The sequence below is a fragment of the Clarias gariepinus genome, chromosome 11 (assembly GCF_024256425.1).
Source record: "Clarias gariepinus isolate MV-2021 ecotype Netherlands chromosome 11, CGAR_prim_01v2, whole genome shotgun sequence".
Taxonomy (NCBI): Eukaryota; Metazoa; Chordata; class Actinopteri; order Siluriformes; family Clariidae; genus Clarias; species Clarias gariepinus.
Window position 1 is genome coordinate 30,097,008 of NC_071110.1, and position 23,658 is coordinate 30,120,665.

The 23,658-nt window shown below is 41.2% G+C and overlaps 1 protein-coding gene across 1 annotated transcript in view; it reads left to right on the plus strand.

Annotated features, from left to right (window-relative positions):
• Positions 1–1,705: 1,705 nt before the first annotated feature.
• LOC128533008 (cytoplasmic dynein 2 heavy chain 1) overlaps positions 1,706–23,658 on the plus strand; it is an 83,849-nt gene continuing 61,896 nt past the window's right edge. Inside the window, exons 1-28 of the mRNA XM_053507182.1 lie at positions 1,706–1,972; positions 2,295–2,484; positions 6,435–6,605; positions 6,825–6,963; positions 7,072–7,190; positions 9,273–9,417; positions 9,541–9,773; positions 9,889–10,023; positions 10,177–10,290; positions 10,445–10,556; positions 12,004–12,128; positions 13,108–13,283; positions 13,540–13,735; positions 13,954–14,049; positions 15,318–15,482; positions 15,628–15,726; positions 15,935–16,074; positions 16,178–16,412; positions 19,314–19,441; positions 19,665–19,780; positions 20,547–20,674; positions 21,097–21,246; positions 21,409–21,614; positions 21,762–21,917; positions 22,132–22,246; positions 22,724–22,894; positions 23,017–23,175; positions 23,291–23,514. Coding sequence (XP_053363157.1) covers positions 2,299–2,484; positions 6,435–6,605; positions 6,825–6,963; positions 7,072–7,190; positions 9,273–9,417; positions 9,541–9,773; positions 9,889–10,023; positions 10,177–10,290; positions 10,445–10,556; positions 12,004–12,128; positions 13,108–13,283; positions 13,540–13,735; positions 13,954–14,049; positions 15,318–15,482; positions 15,628–15,726; positions 15,935–16,074; positions 16,178–16,412; positions 19,314–19,441; positions 19,665–19,780; positions 20,547–20,674; positions 21,097–21,246; positions 21,409–21,614; positions 21,762–21,917; positions 22,132–22,246; positions 22,724–22,894; positions 23,017–23,175; positions 23,291–23,514 — 4,139 coding nt within the window. The 5' untranslated portion in view covers positions 1,706–1,972; positions 2,295–2,298. The remainder of the gene's footprint in view (positions 1,973–2,294; positions 2,485–6,434; positions 6,606–6,824; positions 6,964–7,071; positions 7,191–9,272; positions 9,418–9,540; positions 9,774–9,888; positions 10,024–10,176; positions 10,291–10,444; positions 10,557–12,003; positions 12,129–13,107; positions 13,284–13,539; positions 13,736–13,953; positions 14,050–15,317; positions 15,483–15,627; positions 15,727–15,934; positions 16,075–16,177; positions 16,413–19,313; positions 19,442–19,664; positions 19,781–20,546; positions 20,675–21,096; positions 21,247–21,408; positions 21,615–21,761; positions 21,918–22,131; positions 22,247–22,723; positions 22,895–23,016; positions 23,176–23,290; positions 23,515–23,658) is intronic.

Consider the following 23,658-nt stretch of genomic DNA (forward strand, 5'->3'; position numbering starts at 1 on the left):
TTCCTGATAGTTGGAAAGATTTCGCTGCTGAAGGGGTCAAGAATAGTGTTAAAGACCTCCACAACTGGAAGGCTTCAGGTCGAGATAAGGTCCAGAACTTCTGTAGATGGATGGTTTTGATGTCCTTTCAAAACAACTCTCTAGGGCATCATGTGAAGCCATCTGACAACAAATATTCCATCTGAATTGTTCATGGGTGGAAAACTTGTCTGCTCTTTAAAGGAAAATAATTACTGCCCAATTACTTGCCTTCACTTTACTTCAGTATTGTATCTTCTTGAGAGCAACTGACGTCTGCAGTACTCTGGTGTCTCTCGTTCAATCCATGCCTGCTTGATCCTTTTCTGAAGATCAGGTTCAGAAGACGGTGTCTTGCCTACTGCTGTCTTCTTCACCATTGTCCAACAGTTTCCTATAAGGTTTGGGTCTGGATATACCCGAACTGCTGTTCATCCCTGGTGATTCATCCCCGTTCAATACCTTGTGATCTCCCTGGACAACAATCAAATCACTCCTTCTCCCACTGCCCACAATCTTGGGGTAACGCTGGAGAATCAGCTGTCATTTTCCCCTCACATTGCTAACCTTGTCGAATTCTTCTTTACAACATCAGCAGAATTTGTCCATCTTTTCCTTCACAGGCTACTCAGGTGCTTGTTCAGTCTCTTGTTATTTCAAGTCTGTACTACTGCAACTAACTTCTGGAAGATCGGCCTCTGTCCACCACTCGTCCGCTGTAACGAATCTTTGAGAAAAGACATATCTGTTTCTTCGGTACTTGGGTAAAACACATAAACTTAAAAAAAAAAAACGCAAAACAAAACAAAAAATCGTTCCCAAGAGTATTTGACTGATGGTACTTAGTAACCTAGTAACCCAATGTAGGGATCTATCCAATGACGGAAACTTCAGCACTTTTGTAAGTGCAAAGAATGCACAGAACCCAGGCCATGACCTAAGAAGCTGAATAAAAATTGTCACATATTTAGTTTTTCACTAGTATTTCAGTTAATTTTTCACAACTCTTCAGCCAGATAGACTGAAACGAATTAGTGAAATCATCTATTTGGCGTAAGGGGAGAACTATAACGTATGTGTTGGTGTGTGTGCCCTGCGATGTCCAGGGTGTACCCCATCTCGTGTCTGAGGTCTCCTGGAATAAGCTCCTGTGATAGTATAGAAGATGAATGAATGAATGAATGAATGGATAAATGAACATTAAATTGCACAACCTTAAGCGTTTCAGATTTTTAACGTTTTGCCGAACATGGAATGCAACTTGGGTTCAGTTCAGATTAAGGTACAAAATACTACTACTAATGTTGTTATGTTGTTTATAATTGTAAATGTATTTGAAAAGGTTAATTTTCAAATACATTTACAATTATCAATTTACAATTTTTTTAAAAAAATGTTACATTTACAATTAATTATAAACAACATAATGAATTAAATATTATATATATAATATTTAATTTATTATGTTGTTTATAATTGTAAATGTTTTATATATAAAAATATATAAGCACACATTTATGATTAACAGCATTAGCTTTGAAAGATGGAAAAAATCTCCATGGTTTGGTTCTACGTACGTAGGTACGTAATGACGTAACGGTATTCACGAGCGGCTGTACGTAAGGCAGGATACGTCGTCGTTGTGGCAACCTCGTCAGCTTGGCCGCTCGCGCAGTATAACAAACACCCAGGCTGCTAGCAGAACGGCTTTATATAAGATTATAACTTCAACTTAAATGACTATTTAACACATTAAACGCTTTATTAGTATTATTTCTCCATTCTGTAATAGGCAGAATGTTTATTCTGTGAGTTTGCGGTGAGGAAAAAAACATCCGTAATAATTATCATCATATGTTTTTGCTAGCATCTCTCGGCTCGGCTAGGCTAACTGTATGGGAAAAAAACTAGCTGGGTTTATTTAGCAGCATTTGAGAAGCTGAGGAGATAAAAAGTGAGTAAATGTGTAAAAATATGCCTTTTGCACGGCTAACTAGATTAAAGAAAAGGTGTTCTTGTTCTAATGCAACCAATTTCTGTATAAAAAGTAAAAATAAGTTTACTAGAGTGGAAAAAAACCCTTTATATATTATGTTTCTTTTATAAACAGATTTCTAGCTGTATGTAAGTATAAAATAAATAAAAGAAAATCACTGCTAGGTGTTTGAAACGATATAAACTTGTTATGTTTGTCTAATAAAGACTATCTGCGAGTGCCTGTTTCTTATAATTCTTCTTTCTGTGTGTGTGTGTGTGTGTGTGTGTGTGTGAAACAGAACCATGTCTCCGATTCCGGATGACCCCCGGAAGCTGTTCCTCCTCACCACGGTGGGAAATTATTTCAGGGTAAAGCCCTCACCCACGCTCGCCACCTGCGTGCAGATCAACAACTTCCTGGACGATGCCAACGAGTTCCTGTTGGCCGTAATCGTGGATGGAGACGAGAATCTCCGCTTCTCCAACAGGGTGAGGGTGATGGTGAAGCTCATTACAGGCATGAAGAGAGCAGACAGACACATAACGAAACAGAGAAATGGATAGACAGAAACATTCAGACTGGAGTTAAATTAAATCGCATTGGTCGTAATGCTCATATAGTATAAAACACAGCTGTAACGAAGGCTATCCCTAAATAAAGCATTTGTCTTTTGCAGAACAGAATTAAAATGGTGATGTGAAGTCGAACTGAATAAAGAGAGAAGGGATGCATGCTCTTATGACACATTTGAGACATTTCATTTCAGATTCTAAAGCAGAGGATTTTGTTGAGATGTATGAAGAAGACAATAAAAGTGTTCCTTGATAACCTGTAGACTATGTTGGTCAAAGTCAAGGTTACGGTGTCTTTTATTTTTGTCATTTCGACCATATAAGCTAGGTTCAATACATAGTGACCCGAAATAACCTGCCTCCAGGAAGGTGTAGTTACAGAAAAGACTACTTGTGGGAGCACTTGGGGAGCACATATCAAAAAATGATACCCTAAATTATGAGAAAGTTCACAAGACAGCATGCAAGACAATGGGCACAGTTAAGCACAGAGCAAAGTTTTATATTCAATTCAAATGCAGATCAATAAAGTACAAAGTATCTTAGTGTTTTACTTCAGGAATGTGTTTTGTAATCTTTCCCCTCAGTTTAATAATCCATTCCCACAACTTCCTAAACTGTTCCCTCAGTTTAATTATCTGTGCGCTCAGATTTTGTAATCGTACCCACAAATTCATAATTCTGTGCGTACGCTTTTGCAATCCGTTCCCACAGGTACACAGACTCGTGTAGCAGCTTTGAGGAAGAATACTACAATTTAATAAAAATGATTTGCATTAAAATCTTGTGATAATTTGTGATAATCAGCATGTTACCATTATTATTATTATTATTATTATTATTAACATTTAATAAACCGGGCATTGTGTTTTGTGACTAACTTTTGACTAATTGCTTTCTTTCTCTTTTGTAAGTCTTTTAGATAAAAGCTTATTCTAAATGCATTGCGTAAATGTACATTAAAATACTAGCAGTAATAGTAGTAGTAGGAGTAGTTATTATTATTATTATTATTATAACTATAAAAGAGTACACTTATTATAACATAATTTATAAATGATTTATTTATAAATATCCTATTTGTGAATAGTGTTTGTGTACTATTCATCCTTAACACAAAGACTTCTTTTTGTAATTTTATTATACTAAGCTTTTCCCCCCAAAAACCACTTTAAAAGATAAAAGTAAATAAGACCATACATCATACGGATTGCTGCTTAATGACACCTAAATACCCTGTCTACCCTAAATAATAATAATAATAGTAATAATAATAATAATAATAATAGTAATGTGCTGATTATCACTGGATTTTAATGCAAATTATTTTTATTAAATTGTAGTATTCTCCCTCAAAGCTGCTACAGTTGATAACTAGAGCATCATTGTAAGCATGCTGTTAAGACAGTTTGATGTATTACACTTAGGAGTCTGTGTACAACCCTGTGGGAACGGATTGCGAAACCGTGCGCACAGAATTATGTATTTGTGGGTACGGATTACAAAATCTGAGCGCACGGATAGTTAAACTGAGGGAACAGCTTAAGAAACCGTAGGAACGGATTATTAAACTGAGGGCACAAATGACAAAACTGTTGCCACAGATTGATTGTATTTTTTTTTCTCCACTAGGTGACTTCCAGAGTGTGTGTGTCATGTGGAAGTATAACAGTGCCAAAATTCCTCAAAGCAAAATAGCATGTGGAATTAAATGAACTGAACAAAAACTTATTGCAATACAAATTTGATTGAGTTTTTCTGCATTGCAATTTGATCCTAATTAAAAAAAACTAAACCTTACAGCATTTATAATGCTCGAAATTTTTGGCACTGTAATTTGTTCTGGTTGTATATTTTAAATGAAAATATAATTCAAGCATTTAAAAAGTCAGTGAAAAAATACTGACCTTACTAAATTGCTGTTCGGAAATATATCCATGTGTTAAAAATCCAGTTAGTTAGAAGTGCTGTGTTCTGTTCTGCAAGTAGTTTTTGCAAAGTATTGAAACAAAGTGCATACATACAGTATATTGCTGCACTATCATGATTTAGAACTGAGCAGCAGTGGACTGAGTAGACAACCCTGAGGGATCCCCAGAGGCGAACCAAGTTGAAGTAGGGGCCCCAGGCACAATAAATAGATGAGGCCCTTCTAAAAGATTATTTCGTTAATATATCTTTGTTACCTAAATATACATTTATACACCATAAAAAAGTAGTCAAAACACATAGTATAACATAAATACTGTAGTTTCTTTTTTTAAACAAAGTGCATATTCTTTAACAAAATTTTAATCTAAAATCTTAAAGATACAGAACAATCTTCTTATTTACAGTAATGGATTGTCACCTTAAAAATGGTGCTTACGAGCCTTAGCTACAACAAATGCTGTCACTATGTCCTCCATATTCAAAGACCTTCGTATGTTTCGTTCAATTGAAATTAGTGCCAGTGCTGACAACCTCTCTTGGTTCATTGTTGACCTGAGGTATGTTTTTATCAGCTTTAAAGCTAAAAAGCGTCTCCCACCAGAGGCAACGGTGATGGGAACTGTTAGCAGCAGACGAAGAGCAATGCTCAGGTTTCCATACAACTCATTATCTCCATGACTTAACTTACCGCTGTCATGATTCCTCTTTTCATCCTCTTCTTGTTTTTTTTCCCGCTTTTGGCTGCCAGATGGATGAGTTCTTTTTATTTTTAAAAAAGCGTAGTAATAAGTGCTGCTGTGCCAGTTTTAAAACCGCAGCTGACGCATCACGAAGAAAAAGCAAGCACATACAGCGTAACGCAAAAGGGAGCCCTCTAGGGGGCATGCGGATATATTGCTCTATGTTGCGTGTATGTTTTTAATAATGACATTTCAGATTGTTCAAATGGTCAGCTGTCGGGCCCCCCAAAATGCGGGGCCCCAGGCTATTGCCTGTCTTGCCTGCCCTATTGCTACGCCTCTGGGGTTCCCCAGAGCTCAGTGTGGTGGTGCTGGGGAAGTTGTTTCTGATCCGGATTGTCTGAGGTCTCCCAGTCTGGAAGTCTCCAGGTGTGTAGGAAGGTGGTGGGTAGACTCAGCATGAATGCTGAGGAATGGTTGTGTTTACCGCAGGGCTGAAGTCTATAAACAGCATTTGAAAACATATGTGTCCTTATTGTCCAGATGTGTAAGTGATGGGTGAAGAGCAGTGTTGAAGGTGTTGTCAGTTGAACAGTTATGACGATATGTGAACTGCAGGGTGTCTAGCCGGGCCTACTATAACAGTATGACTGTTCACTTAGCCCTGACCTGCCAAAGTCTGGACTCCACTAGACCTCTAAAGGTGTGCCGTCAATAGCATATCCTTTAAGTGGTTGTGAAGTGGGGCCTCCACGGATCAGACTTGTTTTTCCAGTACATCCCACAGACGCTAGATTGGACTGGATATATATGCGTCTACAGTTGGTCATAGATTGATAGATAGACAGAGCGTAAAGCAGACAGAGAAAATAAAGTTAGGCAGACACATAAAAGCTGGTAAATAGATTGATAGATACACATACAGTATATAGATGTGTATAGATGAACTGGAAGACAGGCATAGATTGATGAATGCACAGCCATTGAGACTGATTGATTGACTGACTTAGTGGCAGATAGATAGACAGATGATCAAAGAGACAGACCAAGTTCTGGACTATTAGAAGAGTAGACAGAAATAGAATTGATCGAATGAATTATTTTTATTCAACTTAGATTCATTTCACCTTCAAAATCAACTCAGATATAATGAAAACTAGGAGTTCCTAAGAAACCCTTGTGTGTTTTGTGTGTGTGTGTGTGTGTGTGTGCGTGTGCGTGTGCGTGCGTGTGTGTGTGTACTTATACATACAGATGGACAGCGGGCAGTGTGAGAAGAGAGTGCTGGTGTTCTTTAAGCTGCGCCCGTGTGTGATTACGGAGGAGAACTTCACCAGCGCTGTGTTAGTTTCCTCCATGTTGGAGTCTCCCATCAGCACCCTGTACCAGTCCATTAGGACAGTGTTTAATCCTGCACTGCATCAGGTATACACACACACACACACACACACACACACACCATAAATCCTGCTGCTGTAGTAGTAATGTTTTATTTGCACCACCTGTATATGTTAGTTATCTATATTTTAATTAGATTCAAATATGAACCAAATTTTTTGTTAAGAACCTAAAGTTTTAATGTAAAACATTTTTTAGCAATCATAAGCATTTTAGTGAAGTGTGTGTGTGTGTGTGTGTCTGCAGGATGAGAAATGGAGTCAGGCCTTTGATCCTCGGCTGCAGTCTTTGCTCAGCGAGCTGGAGGCCGGTTTGGGTTCCGTGCTTCGACACACACACACAAAGGATTCTGGGAAAACGTCTCTTTCAGAGGAAGATGTGTTTGGTGAGGATGTGAGAGAAATGAAACAAGGCACCCTGAGGTTTATGGTCCACATCTGCTGCTAACACTGTGTGTGTGTGTGTGTGTGTGTGTGTGTGTGTGTGTGTGTAGGGATGGCGACTCCATGCGATGAGTTTCAGTACTGGGATGAAGTGAGTCGATCTGCAGACAGGAGCAGTGCGCGAGAGCGAGCCATGCACTTTTCACAGCTGTTTAAACCCATAGAGAAGGTATATATATTTATATACACACACACACACACACACACACACACAGTTTAACACTGGAAGTGCCGCGCCAGTGTAACCTACTTTTAACGCGGTTCACCGGTCATTTGACCGCCTGTTGTTTTGAATGGGAAGCTGTCGCTGACACACAATGATCGCTAGATGGCGCTTTCACCCAAAGCAAATAGTTTAGCTACAAGATCAACTTGCACTTGGACAATGCACTATTCATTCCCGCGTTAATAGCGATATTTTTTTTCATATTCAACTGAGAAAACCTACTACAGAGTCTCTAAGGGGACAAAGGAAGAGAAAAAAAAAACAAGTCATGTTTTGCAATATAACCCACAACATTTGCGATATAACCCAAAACTTTTGCGATATAACCCAAAAGATAAGCTTTTCTAATCAAAAAGTCTAGAAGTACTGAGTATTTCCCTGTGTGTTTTCTGGCTTGCGGTCATAGGAAAGTAATCCACACTGCAGTAGTGTCCTGACACCTGAAGTGTTAGGGAATGCCCGTGAAACAAGTTTTTCTTCTCTTGTAGTCCACTTGTGTTACTGGGCAACCTGAAAGCACAACATCATGAAGACTTTCCCGTGTCAGAGAACTAACTGAGTGTTACATAGCGCTGGTACTGGAGACTCCTGCTATAACCTGCAGAAACATCTCAAGGATGATCAGGGGAAACTCCTGAATGATGCGCCTGAGCTCAATTTTGCAAACGCTGTGAATACTTATGTACATGTGTTTCTTAATTTTTTTATTTGTAATAAATTTGCAAAAATCTCAAGTAAACTTTTTTTAATGTTGTCATTATGGGGTGTTGTGTGTAGAGTTATGAGAAAAAAATTAATTTAATCTATTTTAGAATAAGGCTGTGACATAACAAAATGTGGAAAAGTGATGCGCTGTGCATACTTTCCGGATGCACTGTGTTTATACAGTATATAAAATTATACAGTCACACCTCGGATTGCGAGTAACTCGGTTTGCAAGTGTTCCCCCAGACGAACAAAGATTTTTAATAAATTTTGACTTGAAAAACAAGCAAGTACCGAGTATCATGGATCACGTATGCGCTTCTTGTTTTGACGCTGAGCGTCACGTGATTACAACTGAGCCAACAATTTTTCTTTCTCTTGCGCTGCGGATTTGTGGGTAATTGTCTCCCCTGCTGGGTCTTAATGCTCGTCCCTTACTGGTATAATCAACATTCATGCACGCGGGTACTGTTTACTATAACACTGTGAGCACTGTGTGCACGTACAGTAAAACGAATTTCATGTTGTGTTTGTAAGCGTGTGTGTATACAGCGCGTATAAAGCCAAAGCAAGTTTAAAAAGACTTGAGGTTAAAAATCCATTTTTTCTCTACTTCTCTGTAGTTAGTCGTTATGTTTGTGCGCTCGCATAATTTGACACCGTGCTCCATCACTCACACCAACACACACACACACACACACACACACACACACACACAAACACCCTCGCCTTTACAGCCCTCCTCCCACTCCTCCTCTTCTCGGCTTCCCACGCACAATCTCTGCTCTACACAGAGACACTGCTCTGTCGCGATTCTTTTCAAAGGTAAAGTGCAGGTTCATTTGTTTTGTTTTTTTCCTTTACAGCAGTGATTCTGTTAGTTTGCGCTCACGTGAGTGTCATTGGCGATGTTCCTTGGTGATTTTTCCAATGAAACAGTCTTTCTGTCTTTTTTTTGTACACACACACACACACACACACACACACAGCGCCTTTATTTTTACTTAAATTATATAATAATAAAAAATAATAATTAATTATTTTTATGTATTTATTTTTTTGGGCTGTGGAATGAATAATTTGAGTTTTCATTATTTCTTATGGGAAAATTAAATTTGGTTTGTGAGAGCCCGCTTCCGGAATGAATTATGCTCGCAATCCAAGGTTCCACATATATACACATCACAGTGTAATTGTTAATCTGTTTCTTATTTGTAGATAGATAGGTTAATAGGTGAATAGATTGTGTTAAGTACAAATAACAATATTATACACAATATGTTTGTGTGTGTGTGTGTGTGTGTGTGTGTGTGTGTGCAGGACTTCAGTACTCTGGACAGTGCGAGTCTGATAGAGGCTTTGGAGCTGATTGAACACACTCGTGACGTTCTGGATGACGTGTGGAAGCAGAACGAACATGCACCCTACTCTGAAACACGCATGCGCAGACTCATGGACGTGACAGGTTTGTGATTGGGTCTAAGTGTGTGTCTCTGGGTTTATATGTGTGTGTGTGTGTGTGTGTGTATATCTGCAGGTGTTGTTATGGATGACAGTCTTTCTGTGTGTATGTGCTGTGTATGCGCAGGCTTCTCTCTGGCTCGGTTCGTGCAGAAGAAGCTGTGTGTGCTGCGCCTGTGGGAGGAGCCATACCCCAGCGTGAGAGAGAGTCTGAAAATGGGTGTGGCCGTGTGTGAGCAGTGGGCGTCGACATGCGAGCACCTGAGCAGCCAGGTGTGGAAGCGCTACTCGCCCCATCCGTGGAGCGGAGAGAAGCACCGTCCACTCGGTCTGCATGGCCTCACACACCGACTGCAGGAGGTGAGACACTGGAACTGAACATTTGGTGTACTGTTATTAAGTCTGTTTTTTTTATGTTATAAACTGTGTGTGTGTGTGTGTGTGTGTGTGTGCGCGTGCGCGTGCGCGTTTGTAGGTGCTGCAGGTGCGTACAGTGCAAGAGAAGCTCCAGCGCTTGGTTTTTGGAGCGCAGCAGCAACAGATTTCTGCCTCCGTAGTGTTCGAACCTTTTACTGGTCTTAACCCTGTACTGTATAACCCTTACACTGAGGTACACACACACACACACACACACACATTTTTATATGCCCAAATATCTAAACACAGTTATTCACAAGAACTAAGCAATAGATAGTACATGTCACTGTGTGTGTGTGTGTGTGTGTGTGTGTGTGTGTGTGTGTGTGTGTGTGTGCTTACTTAGCCTTTATGGAGAGCTGCCGTATCTCAGTTCGAGAGATTGATTTCTCCGGCTGAACAGGAAGTAGCAGGACGGTTGAAGACCTTTATCAGAGATGTGCAAGACAGCCCTCAGCAGGTACACACACACACACACACACACACACACACACTGACTGTGTAATTCATTAACACACTGTAAGAAGTCAGTGGAAATATTCCACAGTCTTAAAATTTTAATTTGTGTGTATGTGTGTGTGTGTGTGTGTGTGTGTGTGTGTGTTACTATACAGTTACTGCTGGTGTTCCAGAAGCACCGAGATCTCATCCAGCGTCCAACAGTGAGCAAGGAGCTCCAGCCAGAGAGAGAGACTCTGCTTACACGGCTGCTCGACTACTGTAAAGGTATAAGTATTCATAGTTTACACAAACACCCACAAACACACAAGCAGACAGCATCAGGACCCACGAACCCACAATCACAAACCTGGACAGACTTTAGATAACGTAGAGACATTGAGATAAAGACAAACTGCAGATTTCATCACACACTCTTTTTTAAAATCAAACTGCCACTCAGTGTTTATTAAGGCGTTAATGACCGGACGATTTGGATCAATGTATTGATTAAAGAGGCAGCGATTCAAATAAATCAATGCAACAATCGTAAAATATTTTGTTGTAATTGATTATAAATCGATTGCTATCTTTTAAGGCGTCATCAAATCAACAGCTTTAGTTTGTAAACCTGACTTCTGGTGCAGAATGTTTGTTTGTACAAAACAAAACATTCATTCACGCACTTAATTGTTGTCCTTTTTAAATTACTTTGTGATGCTTATAACTAATAAAAGCTTGTTATTTCATCTCTCAGTTGCTTTGTCTATTTCCTGACCACTCGATCATGCAGGCGCTTCATTTTATCTGCGTTCTTGATATGAAAGATATAATTTTGTACAGTACATATTTAATAATTTCAATTAGCTTGTGGTGTCATGTTTCAATTATAACGATAACCATTATAATTTATTAGCTTATAATAAACGAACAGTTTAAATAAATTTTTGATTAATTGTTTAATTGTTATTGATTTTTTTAGTAACAGGAACTGAAGGATGGAGGATGTACCACATATTTTATGCGTCACAAAATGTTTTTTAATTATTGCAAATTTTGTGCATAAAACATTCACGACCCTGTACATATGAACTTGTAGGCTTATTTTTTTGCATTTGTTATTTATTGTAACTAAATAAAAATAAATGATTTACTTCTGGTTAACTACATTTAATTGCCTTGGTGCATGTACTTTGTGGCATTGCAATCAAGTTGAATCTGATGTAATCTAATGTAGTGTAGTGTAATCTTATTAAATAAGAAACATTTTTAAAAACGTAAAAAAAAAATGTAGAATTCTTGTTGAAGTTTTTTGTTGTGAGAAGACGTTAAATCGACAGGCAGCATTGTAGCTTAGTGGTTAGTACTGTGACCTCGCACCTTTAGGGTCAAGTGCACTTAAACATCTTGATATTGCAGTACATACTAATGTAACACTGACTAGCATGCAAACTCTATTTGAATGATTATATGTTTTAAGCTTTGGGATTTTGAACCTGGTTGGAAAAGCGTGAGGGCTTAATTTGAATGCACGTTTAAATCAATTTATAAATTCCATAGCTAGGTGATGCATTTAAAATATTATTTCTCTCTGCCAACATCATTAGAGAATTCATAGTAGGCTGGCTGTAGATTTGAAGGACTGAACCAGAAGCTTCTAAGTTAAATAATATCCTGTCATAGTGTATGTAAGTGGCGTTTATTCTAACGTCGAATTTGTCATTATATGTCGCAGGGCTGCGTGCTGATTTTGATGGCCGATGCCGCGGTGTTCCAGGAGAGAAAACCGGACCTTTGGCAGGAAGGAACCTTCCTGAGGTTGTTAACAACATCGTGTGGGTCAGACAGCTGCTCATGAAGGTAAAACACACACCTATACACATACACACACAGGATTAATTCAGCAATGACATGGATAGTCTGTTTACAATGACATCACTTTGGAAAAAGTAGTAAAAGTACATTTATAAAATGATGTATTACAGATAAGTTAAAGAAGTGCAAAATGGTAAAGATTCCATGTTTTTGTTAACGACTCGTTCCATATAAAATCTTCATACGCTGGGGTGTTCAAGTCAAACCGGGATTTCTTGATTGTGCCGAATAACAGAACACAGTTGTAAGAGTATATATTATATATTTCTCCATATATAATCCTCCGCTACACTAATGCACTTATCCCAGTGTCTCACTACTGCTTGGACATCATCAGGATAGAAAACTTGACCCATGATCAGACTGCCTGCTTCACATCTGAAACACTGGCCTCCCAGGAACCCCTTTAATGGCCCAGACATGTGGAAATGGCTTGGATGGAGGTCAGGGCTGTACGGGGGATGTGGCCATAACTCCCAGCTGAGTTCCTGTAACGTGCAAGTGAATGATCGTGTGTACAGTTCAGACAGACAGCCTTCTTTAGAGTCTCATCACCGAACTGTGCATGAAGTCATCTGTAAATGTCCATCAGTTTTTACACTTTCATCATTCACCAAAAATTCCATCACCCGGTTTGACCTCACTTTGTATTTTCCCCTCACTCACTGAGTTTTACCAGCCATGGCTTATATTAGATTTTTTCCACTGCTAATTTTGTCCATGATTGACTGTGAAACTAAATTAAATTAGAATACACAACCAGATGCTAAACACACGCTCAGGAGGATGCTCTGTGAAATTAAAGAGACAGGGTGTAACCTAGTGTTTTATTAATTACACATAGCATTAGCTACAGTGTTCGCTCATCACCTGCTCATTCTCTGTGACTTTATCCTGTTGCCAGCAGCGCTAATACGCCCCCTTACTGCTGCAGTGACCTCAAATTTTGTGTGTGTGTGTTTAGGTGGAAGACTCTTTAAAGATGGCGGAGGCACTGCTATCAGACCTGCCAGGCTTCCCTGCGTTTGTGCGGTTCTCCGACGAGGTTCTCGAGCAGTTGCGGTCGTACGAACAGGAGCAGTTTGTTGACTGGTCAAGAGACTTAATCTCTGGGCTGTCAGACCCCAAATCAGGAATCAGGTACAAACACATGCACACACACACACAACACACACACACACACACACACGTTGGTTATTTTTTTCTTTTTTTCCTTTTGAATGCTTTAGCGGTCCTCTTTGCATGCTGCATTACAGGCATGTTGCACCAGGCCCAGGTGTACTTATGTTTTAAAGAAGTGTGATATTTATGTACGTTAGTTAGAAATGTATATTTTCTATTATGTCTATTTACAAGCTAGAGTATTATGCAGTAATTAATGTGTGTGTGTGTGTAGTTTGCAGGCCAGTAACCGAGTGATGGAGCTGGATCATGTGGACGGAAAGCTGAAGGTTCAGTACTCTGAGCGCTTGGTGAGTTTAGTGAAGGAGGTGAGACAGCTCTCTGCTCTCGGCTTCTCCGTTCCAGCCAAGATCCAACAGGCGGCCGCCGTCGCTGAGAGATTCTACAGACAGGCTCTCGTACTGAAACAGGTACACACACACACACACACACACAGAGCCATCTGCATCAGCTGTGTTAGTTATTGTAAGAAGTAACTGACCCACTAGTGTGTAGTGTGTAATAAATAGTGTGTAGTGTGTACAGTAGTGCAAGGACCATTATACACTCTACTGACATTTTTCAATACTGTATGTGTGTTTGTATGTGTGTGTGTGTGTGCGTGTGTGTGTGTGTGTGTGTGCAACAGGTGGCTCATTTCTACAACACCATTGACCAACAGATGATTCCGTCCCAAAAACCAATGATGCTGAATTACGCTCTGGCCTTTGAGCAGGTTATAAAGGTAGTGCACTTCTCCTCCTCCTCCTAATAATACTACAGCACGTTATACCGCTGCTACCCCTCCTGATAATACTACTGCCTCTACTGTCTCTCCGTCTGGCTCCTCCTCCTTCTACCACCTCTACTACTTCCTTCCTACTACTACTACCCTCCTACTACTACTGCTGTCTCTACTCCTCCTCTTCCTACTGCTACCTCTACTTCTTCTTCTCCTCCTCCTCCTGCTCCTACTGCCTCTGCTCTTCCGCTGACTCCTCCTCCTTCTACTACTACTACTGCCTCTACTCTTCCGCTGACTCCTCCTTCTACTACTACTGCCTCTACTCCTCCTTCTACTACTACTACTTTTCCTCCTCCTTCTTCTACTACTCTTCTTTCTCCTCCTCCTACTGCCTCTACTCTTTTGCTGACTCCTCCTTCTACTAATACTACTGCCTCTACTCTTCCACTGACTCCTCCTCCTTCTACTACTACTGCCTCTATTCTTCTGCTGACTCCTCCTTCTTCTACTACTCTTCTTCTCCGTCCTCCTACTGCTTCTACTCTTCCGCTGACTCCTCCCTCTACTAATACTACTGCCTCTACTCTTCCGCTGACTCCTCCCTCTACTAATACTACTGCCTCTACTCTTCCGCTGACTCCTCCTCCTTCTACTACTACTACTACTGCCTCTACTCTTCCGCTGACTCCTCCTTCTACTACTACTACTACTGCCTCTACTCTTCCGCTGACTTCTCCTTCTACTACTACTACCCCTTCTACTCTTCCTTCTCCTCTTCCTCATCCTCCTGCCTCTACTTTTCCTCCTCCTTCTTCTACTGCCTCTACTTTTTCCTCCTCCTGCTTCGCTTACTGCCTCTACTTCTCCTCCTACTAGTACTACTACTACTGCTGTTACTCCTCCTCCTCCTTTTCCTCCCCTCCTCCTACTGCCTCTACTCTTTCTCTACCTCTTCCTACCGCCTTTACCTCTACCTGCCTTTACCTCTAATTCTCCTTCTTTTTCCTCCCCCTCCTCCGACTGCCTCTACTGGTTCTCCACCTCTCCCTACTGCCTTTACCTCTAATTCTCCTTCTTTTCCTTCCCCTGCCCCTACTGCCTCTACTCTTCCTCCTCCTCTTCCTACTACTACTCCTACTCCTTCTCCTCCTCCTACCCCTCCGTCCTCTACTACTCCTCAATTCCTCATATTCTTCCTCGTGCTCCTGTTACGACTCGTTATTAAATGCAGTACAGTATAAACATGTAGAGTCTGTACCGATGTGTAGCAGAGTCCCCGTGCAGAGTCCCGTGACGGAGGAGGAAAACTGCAGATAACGTGGGAGAACCCCAAAGAGTTGGAGATGTATATAAACAAGCTTCAGAACGCTGCAGAGAGGCTCTCCACCCAGAACAGGAAGCTCCGCAAGTGGCACGCTGACTTCACTGACAAGGTAACGAGGGTATTTAAATCTCAAGCTTCATTATCAGCAGAAAACATCTGGAATTTTCATGACACTCAAAGGGGAAGAACTGCAAAATTGCATGTTCTGACTAATGTGTGTGTGTGTGTGTGTGTGTGTGTGTGTGTGTGTGTAGGTGGTTATGCTAATGGGCGTAGATCTTCTGAGGCAGCAGCAGCGGTGGAAGGAAGGACTGCAGGAGCTCCGGGCTGGATTCGCTACCATCGAGTCCCAGGCATGGGCGCTGAACATAAAGCATCATCATCACTCACCAGCATATATACTGATCGATCCCTGAATTTATAATAAATAATCAGTTTATAATCCTTAATAGATCATGAAAATGTAAAATGATGGTGGTGTGGGTGGAGCTACAGGTCACATTGAGTTTGTCATTGTTCAGTGTGTGTGTGTGTGTGTGTGTGTGTGTGTGTGTGTTATAGGGTGTGCGAGCGAGTGATATGCATGCGTGGCGACAGCACTGGAACCATCAGCTGTACAAAGCCCTGGAGTTTCAGTACCAGGTCGGACTGGAGGCGCTCAACAAGAACCTTCCAGAAATACACACAGACCTCGTGTTTAAGTGAGAATCCTTTTGTGTGTGTGTGTATGGGACTGGATTATTTGGAATTTTTGTCTTTATTAGTTGGTGCTTTGTGTTTGTGTGTGTGTGTGTGTGCGCACAGGCAGGGCCACGTGCAGTTCCGACCGGTGTGTGAGGAGCTGCGCGTGAGGTACTACAGGGAGTTGAAGCGCTTCATCAGCATCCCCAATCAGTTTAGAGGCATGTACGAGAGTGACAAGGGGGCGGAGTCTATATTCACCGCCATGATCGACAACAACTCCCGAGCCTTCATCACCATCTACAGCAACGCCGAGCAGCTGTTCAGCAGACTGCAACAAGTACAGGACAGGTTCAGGGTGAGCCCACACGCGCACACACACCACACACGCACGCACACACACGCATAACTACAAAGACCTGAGTGAGTGACTGAGTGAGTGATTGAGTGAGTGACTGACTGAGTGATTGACTGAGTGATTGACTGAGTGATTGACTGAGTGAGTGAGTGAGTGAGTGAGTGAGTGAGTGAGTGAGTGAGTGATTGACTGAGTGAGTGATTGACTGAGTGAGTGAGTGAGTGAGTGAGTGTGTGACAGACAAGCAAGATGGATGACAGACAGACTGAGACACAGACAAACATGATAGAAAGACAGATAGAATAGATAGACAGGCTGTCAGACTCACACGCAAACAAACTGACAGACTGATAAATAGACAGACAGACAGACAGATAAATATGCAATCGATTGTGTTTGGACAAAGTTCTTAAGATAAATTGATGAATAGATGTCTAGATATACATTATAATAAACAGATAGATAGATAGATAGATAGATAGATAGATAGAGATAGGCTTTTACTGAAAACAAAAATGGGCGACAGACAGACTGAGACGCAAACATGACAGACGGATAGATGGACAGGCTGACAGACAGACAGACAGACCTGAAATTTAGTTTTGTTCAGGTAGACACAATGAGAAGAAGAGACAGACAGGCAGCCAGACACAAACACAGACAAATGCATAATAATAATAATGATAATAATAAAAATAATAATAATAATTGTTATTATTATTAAAAAAATAAATGATACATTAAATAAGAATCGTATTTCTTAAGACAGGACACTGTGGTGTCGTGGGGAATAGAAGGAATATTATAATCACAACAATATTCATATAAGGAACAGGAAGATAGACAGATAAACAGACCAGATAGATATAGATAGACCTGCAATTTTGTTATGTTCGCAAAATGAGTTCTTAGGATAAATAAACTATAATATATATATATATATATATATATATATATATATATATATATATAGTCTAGATATACATAATCATGTGTAAGATAATCAGGACTATCAGGTAGATAGATAGATAGATAGATAGATAGATAGATAGATAGACAGGCTGACACGGACAAACAAGATGGATGACAAACAGACTGACACACAGACATACATGATAGACAGACAGACGGACAGGTTCACAGACTAGATAAGTAAATAGACTGACACAGACAGACTAGATAGGTGGTTAGGTAGATATAAAGATGGCTAGCCAAGGGGTCAGAAGTAGCTCAGTGGTTAAGACGTTGAATCTGAAGGTCCTAGGTTCAAATCCCACCACCACCAAGTTGTCCCTGTTGAGCCCTTGATCAACTGCTCAGCTGTATAATGAGATAAAAGGAACATGACGATGAATCTTGGGTGTGTGTATATATAGAACCTGTGGTGTACATAGTGTTAAATCTTTATTTTATTTCTGTTTTGTTCACACACACAGGGAGCGTAATGTCACATTCCAGTGTCGTACACATGCAGTACAGTAAGGTGGCGTAATTATTCAGTATTATTTGCGTATGATTTTTTTTTTGTAAACAAATATCAAGTTCTAGATTTAGATTCAAGACTATAAAAATATCAATACTGATTTCCCCTCAATCTGTCGTTCCTTACAGAACGTGCTTGTAATGTGTGTGAGTGTGTGAGTGTGTGCGCGCGAGCTCAGTGCTGGGACTTTCCCTACGCAGTGTTCAGCACACAGGGGCTACGTCGGTGCGGTCCCATATGACCGGCATTTGTGTGTTTTTGCAGCAGGATCCTGTATGTGTGTGTATGTGTGTGTATGTAAGTGAGAAAGAACATGCAGTACAGTCCTTTGCGTACGTGTGTGTGTTTCATCCCTTTCGCTTCCTCTTTCCTATCTTCTAAAGTAACTCTGACTCTTGGGTTTCTGTTTTGTGGTTACATGTATAAACTTCTTACTTTCCATGCTTACAATCCACACACACACACACACACACACACACACACACACACACACACACACACACACTTCCACTTCTCTCTGTGCTCTACTGAACCGAACACCGAAATGTCATCTCACACAATTTCAAAGCATCCGTTTCTGAAGCAGACGTGCGTTGAAACCGCACTTTCACACCCGAGTGATCTGCTGACATTTCATCAGCGTTAGGAATATCACCATGGTGTCCTCACCATGGAGTCCTCCTCATGCGTCCATGGCTTGCATGTCGAGTCGGACTCTCCGTGCGATTTCATGCTCGCTGATGTTAAGATTTTGCACCGGTACTGTGACTGTGCGTCATGAGCCGTCCGTTTTTATTGCGCTTTTAATTACCCTTAAATCAAATATATCACAAATAAATCAAGTAAAGATTTAAAGTGTGTGTTGTGACCCTTATTTATAAATCAAGTGACCTTACACAAGGTCATGACCTCTGCAAAGTCCACAACATATGAAACGAGAGCTCGTTCGTAAGTCCGATTTGTTCGTAAGTCCAACAAACATTTTCTAGGATTCTAACACACTTGGCTATACACATGTAACGGGTTTGACGGCACCACAAACATGCAGAAGAGGATGCCGTCTCAATAGGCAGCCTCCAGAGTGAGGGAGGAGCGAAAATAATTTGGGCACATGACCGTCAAAATTCTCTCAATTACTTTCATTTTTGTTGCCCTCGTTAGTATCCTAGTGCCCGCCTGGCACTTCTTAGCAGTAGCTCCAACCTTGTCTCCGCTGCCTTTACGCCCACTTCCGGATATCCTGGGATGCACACTGCACGCACGCGAAAATGTATACGTCGGACATGTGATCTAACTTCCGCAAACGCTCATTCTTATCTTCAACCTAAAAGTTCATAACTCGGATGTTCGTATGTAGGGGACTTGAAGGTAAATAATTTTATCATTTAATAAATGTGTGTGTATGTATGTGTGTACAGGAGTGGGTGGTGTTGGGGCAGGTGGATATGGAGGTTCTGGTGGAGAAACACCTCCTCACAGTACAGGACTGGGAAAGAAACTTCAGAGCTCTCAAAGCAAAAGGGAAAGAAGCCGAACGTCTTCCAAGGTAAAAAAAAAAAAAAAAAAAAACTTCCGTACAGCACCTTTCGTTTCCCTTAACCGACTTCATGTTCCTTAGAATAGTTTTTGTGTACACCACTTTTTGTTGATCATTTATGGAACTTAGTGTCTAGAATAGAAATTAGTGTCGTGACTAGAAAGTAATCAGTATCTCAGCCCCAAGAGCTGTGTTATGTTTACTGTTTGTTTGTGTGTGTGTTTTTGTTCAGCATGGAGAAGGTGGACTGCTTCACGGTCAACTGTGAGCCTGTAAAAGCTGCGATCGATGATTTGATCCAGAAGATGTTCGACACAATGCTGACAGCTCTCAGGAAATCCATCCAGGGTAAAAAAAAAAAAAAAAATGATTGGTCAGATTAGTGTGACAATCCTAACTGTGTGCTTTCTTCTCGAAGGAAGAGAATCATACAAAGACGGCGCAACACTCCCACCTGCTGGATGAACACAGAACACTTGCACTATCTATCTGTAGACTGTTCTGTGATCCTTAAACAATAAAATAGTGTTAGATAGAGAAGTGGAATCACAGATCAAAGGCAAGCAAAACAAACCCTTACACAAATAATTGTCAAATCCCACCCTTTGATCTCAAGCCATTGATCAATCAGTATATATTAAATAAATGCCAAAGCAACAAATTATTAGAAATAACCCCAGTTGTGGGAAAAAGATGCTTCACCCCTTCAGATCCAGACACGACCAAGTTGTACATACAAGAAACACCTCCATTACCATACGAGTTTATTTACTGATGGCCAATGAAGCTGCAAAACGTCAGCACTAACTTGTAGCACTAATTTAACTTTAAACCATATACTTTTGACCTGCCCGAGTTTTAATGCCATGCGATAACGATTTCTACCAAAACAAACTTTAAAGAACTGAATCCGGCAAGATAAAACCAAAAAAAAAAACTTTTACAATATCTAAAGAACATTTGTATAAAATCTTGTTGTTCTGCCCAATGCGATGTTATAATCTGATATTTATTAATTTATTCATCTATTTGTCTTATTTATTTTACTACCTTTTAAATCCCTTACATTATGATCATAGGGAGAAACTTTGTGTGTGTGTTTCTCGGTTTTTAGGTCACATACAGGCTGTAGACTCGTTTGTTAGCAGCGGTATGGCTACGTTATCTACACGACCAGAGAGCATCGAGGAGATCGGAGAAGCCAACTCCAAACACAGCCAACTCCAGGCCCAAAAACCTGAGGTACTAACGAAATCATTTATCATCTGTAGTGAACATCGAGCTTCGGCTCCTGAAGGTCTGCCGAAGCTCACGCGTAGCGCCGGATATCATTAAAACTTCAGACAGGATCTATAGATAAAAAGTGACAGAGATTTGTGAAGGTGATGTGAACAAGATTCCATTGCGTGGAAATGTACCACCTTTCAGTGACGTTGCTGTTATGTCGTGTGTAGATTATTTCTCAGTTCTAGCAGATGGAGAGAAACAGGGTTGTAACGTTGTGCGTACAGTATGTTCTTAGTTTCAGTAAATTGAGGAGAACAGGGCTGTAACGTACCACCGTTTAGTATCAGCAGGGCTGTAACTTTGCTGTGTAGGTTCTTCCCAACTTCCAGCAGATGAAGGAAAGCAGGTGTGTAACGTTGCGGTAACGTTGTGTGTAGGTTCTGCCTCAGTTCCAGCAGATGGAGGAGAAGAACAGGCTTCTGCGCTCGGTTGCAGGCGGAGGCGTCGACTCTATCAGCTCGCTCAGGGCAAAGTGGGACAAATTCGAGCTGATGATGGAGAGTCACCAGCTGATGATCAGAGAACAGGTACACACACACACACTTACACACACACTTACACACATACACACTCACTTCCTTACTGTAGTGAACACAGTGAAATCTTAAATGTGGCTAATTTTTTTGACCTCTCTCTCTCTCTCTCTCTCTCACACACACACACACACACACACACACACACACACACAGGTGGAGGTGATGAAGAGCAGCGTGTCAGGCCGGGTCAGCGTGTACTTACAGGAGCTGCAGAAGTTCCGCTCCCGCTGGGATCAGCTCCGCCCTGCTGACGATGTCATCGAGTCATGTGACACCGACGCCTTGCGCCGCTGTGTGGAGCGGGTGAAGGAGAAGAGGGAGGAGTTTAACGAGCTCGAGAACACGCGCACAAAGCTGCTGTATGACACACACACACACACACACACTCACACTTTCTCTATCACACACTTTCTAGTGTGTTAACAATTTTGAAAGCAATAAACATCATCTTTAAGAGACTTGTTAGTAATGCTGCTTTGTTTATATCTGTGTGTCTGTGTGTGTAGGGAGGATTGTGAGCACTTTGAGCTGGATGTTCCAGATACGTCTCTCGCACTTGACACACTACGCGACCTGCAGCAGTGTTCAGAAATGTGGATCCTGTATGAGGAGTTTGAGACGGCGCTAAACACCAGCGCGCAGCAGGACTGGATCACCTTCAGGTACAAAGGCGTTTTAATATCAGTGTGAAGACCTTTCACCGATTTAATTATTAATGCTGCTAAGTAATGCTAACCTTAGCCTTGAGATTAATCGTGTGTTTAAATTGTTCTTCATGCTGAATATGGACTAAGATAAAAAAAACAAAAAAAAAAAAACCACTAAAACGAGCACCGAGTATGACGCTTTAATGTGTGGAGTGTGTTTCCCTTACAGGAGCAGGACACACGAGTTTGAGGAGGTTGTGTTCATGTGGCACGATCGCCTGAGGAAGCAGGAGGAGCACAACACCATGACGGTCATGCTGCAGAAAGAAGTGGACAAGTACAAGGTGCTGCATCAGTCTTATTTATTATTATTATTATTTTATTAATATGGATGGAATTACTTTATACCTGGTTAGATTGATGATTACAGTACATGGGAATTATACATACTTCTTACTTTTTTAAGTTTTTTCAAGTTTTTAAAGATATAGAGGGAAAAAAAAACTTCCATGTGACATGCAAACTGTAATCTTGTACTGTATGTAAATAACAAATCTGCCACTCATAACTAGTGTCAGTTAACTTGTTAACCCTTGTTCGAGGTAAATTCCAGATGATGAGGTGGTTGTTTGTCTTGCTGAAGAAAATCGAGGGAATTTGTACCGCAGTTAAAGCGTCACAACACGTCACATCACAAACACGTCGTTATTTGTAGTCACACTGCATCGCTACAATGTTTAAAAGTAAAATGAAATATACCCACTGAAAGATTTATCACTCTGTGATAAAACAAGATATTGTGTGTGTGCATGTGTGTGTAGGCTCTGCTTCCTGTATTGAAGTATGTAAGAGGTGATCACCTGTCTCAAGATCACTGGCTGGATCTGTTCAGACTGCTCGGCCTCCCCAAAGGCACCACGCTCGAGAGACTCCTGTTCAAAGACTTGCTGGCCGTCTCACACACCATCATAGATAAAGCCTTGGAGCTTAAGGTGTGTGTATGTGTTATTTCTGCTCCCGAGCGTGTCATTTCCTATGGACCAGGAACTATTTGTCTTTTGTAGAAACTGTGAGTTATGGTACTGTTGTCTTTTCTATTAATTTGTGCATGTAGGACCTAAATAGCCGTGCCCATGCGGAGGTGAGTATCCGTGAGGCTTTGCGTGAGGTGGAGCTGTGGGCGGCTGGGGCGAGTTTCTCTCTCACCGAGTACACCAACAGCACCGGCGCTCACATCAGCCTCATCCGCGAGTGGAGGGACGTCATGAATCAGGTAACAAAATGAGACAGAGAGAGAGAGAACAAGGGAACGATATGTTTGGAGTTAATGAGTCTCTGGTAAGTGTTGATCCGATAATGGCTTAATCGTTGTGTTCTCCTGATCGGAGGTTGGAGATAACCGCTGTCTGCTGCAGTCTCTGAAGGACTCGCCGTATTACCAGCGCTTCCACGATAAGGTGTCCCTGTGGGAGACTCGTCTCGCCGACCTCGACGACTTCCTGCAGAGCCTCAACAGCATCCAGAGGAAGTGGCTCTACCTCGAGCCCATATTCGGGCGTGGCGCGTTGCCACGAGAACAGGCCCGCTTTCAGAGGGTGGACCAGGACTTCAGGTCAGGGATCCATTACGTGATTATGTGTGTGGAGAAAAGACGATATAGAGCAAAATGCGTGTGTCCATTCCTATCGGCAAGTCAAACCGGGACTTTTCAAAGGCAGATGAAATTTTAGTATGGTGATGAGATTTTAAGCGTTAG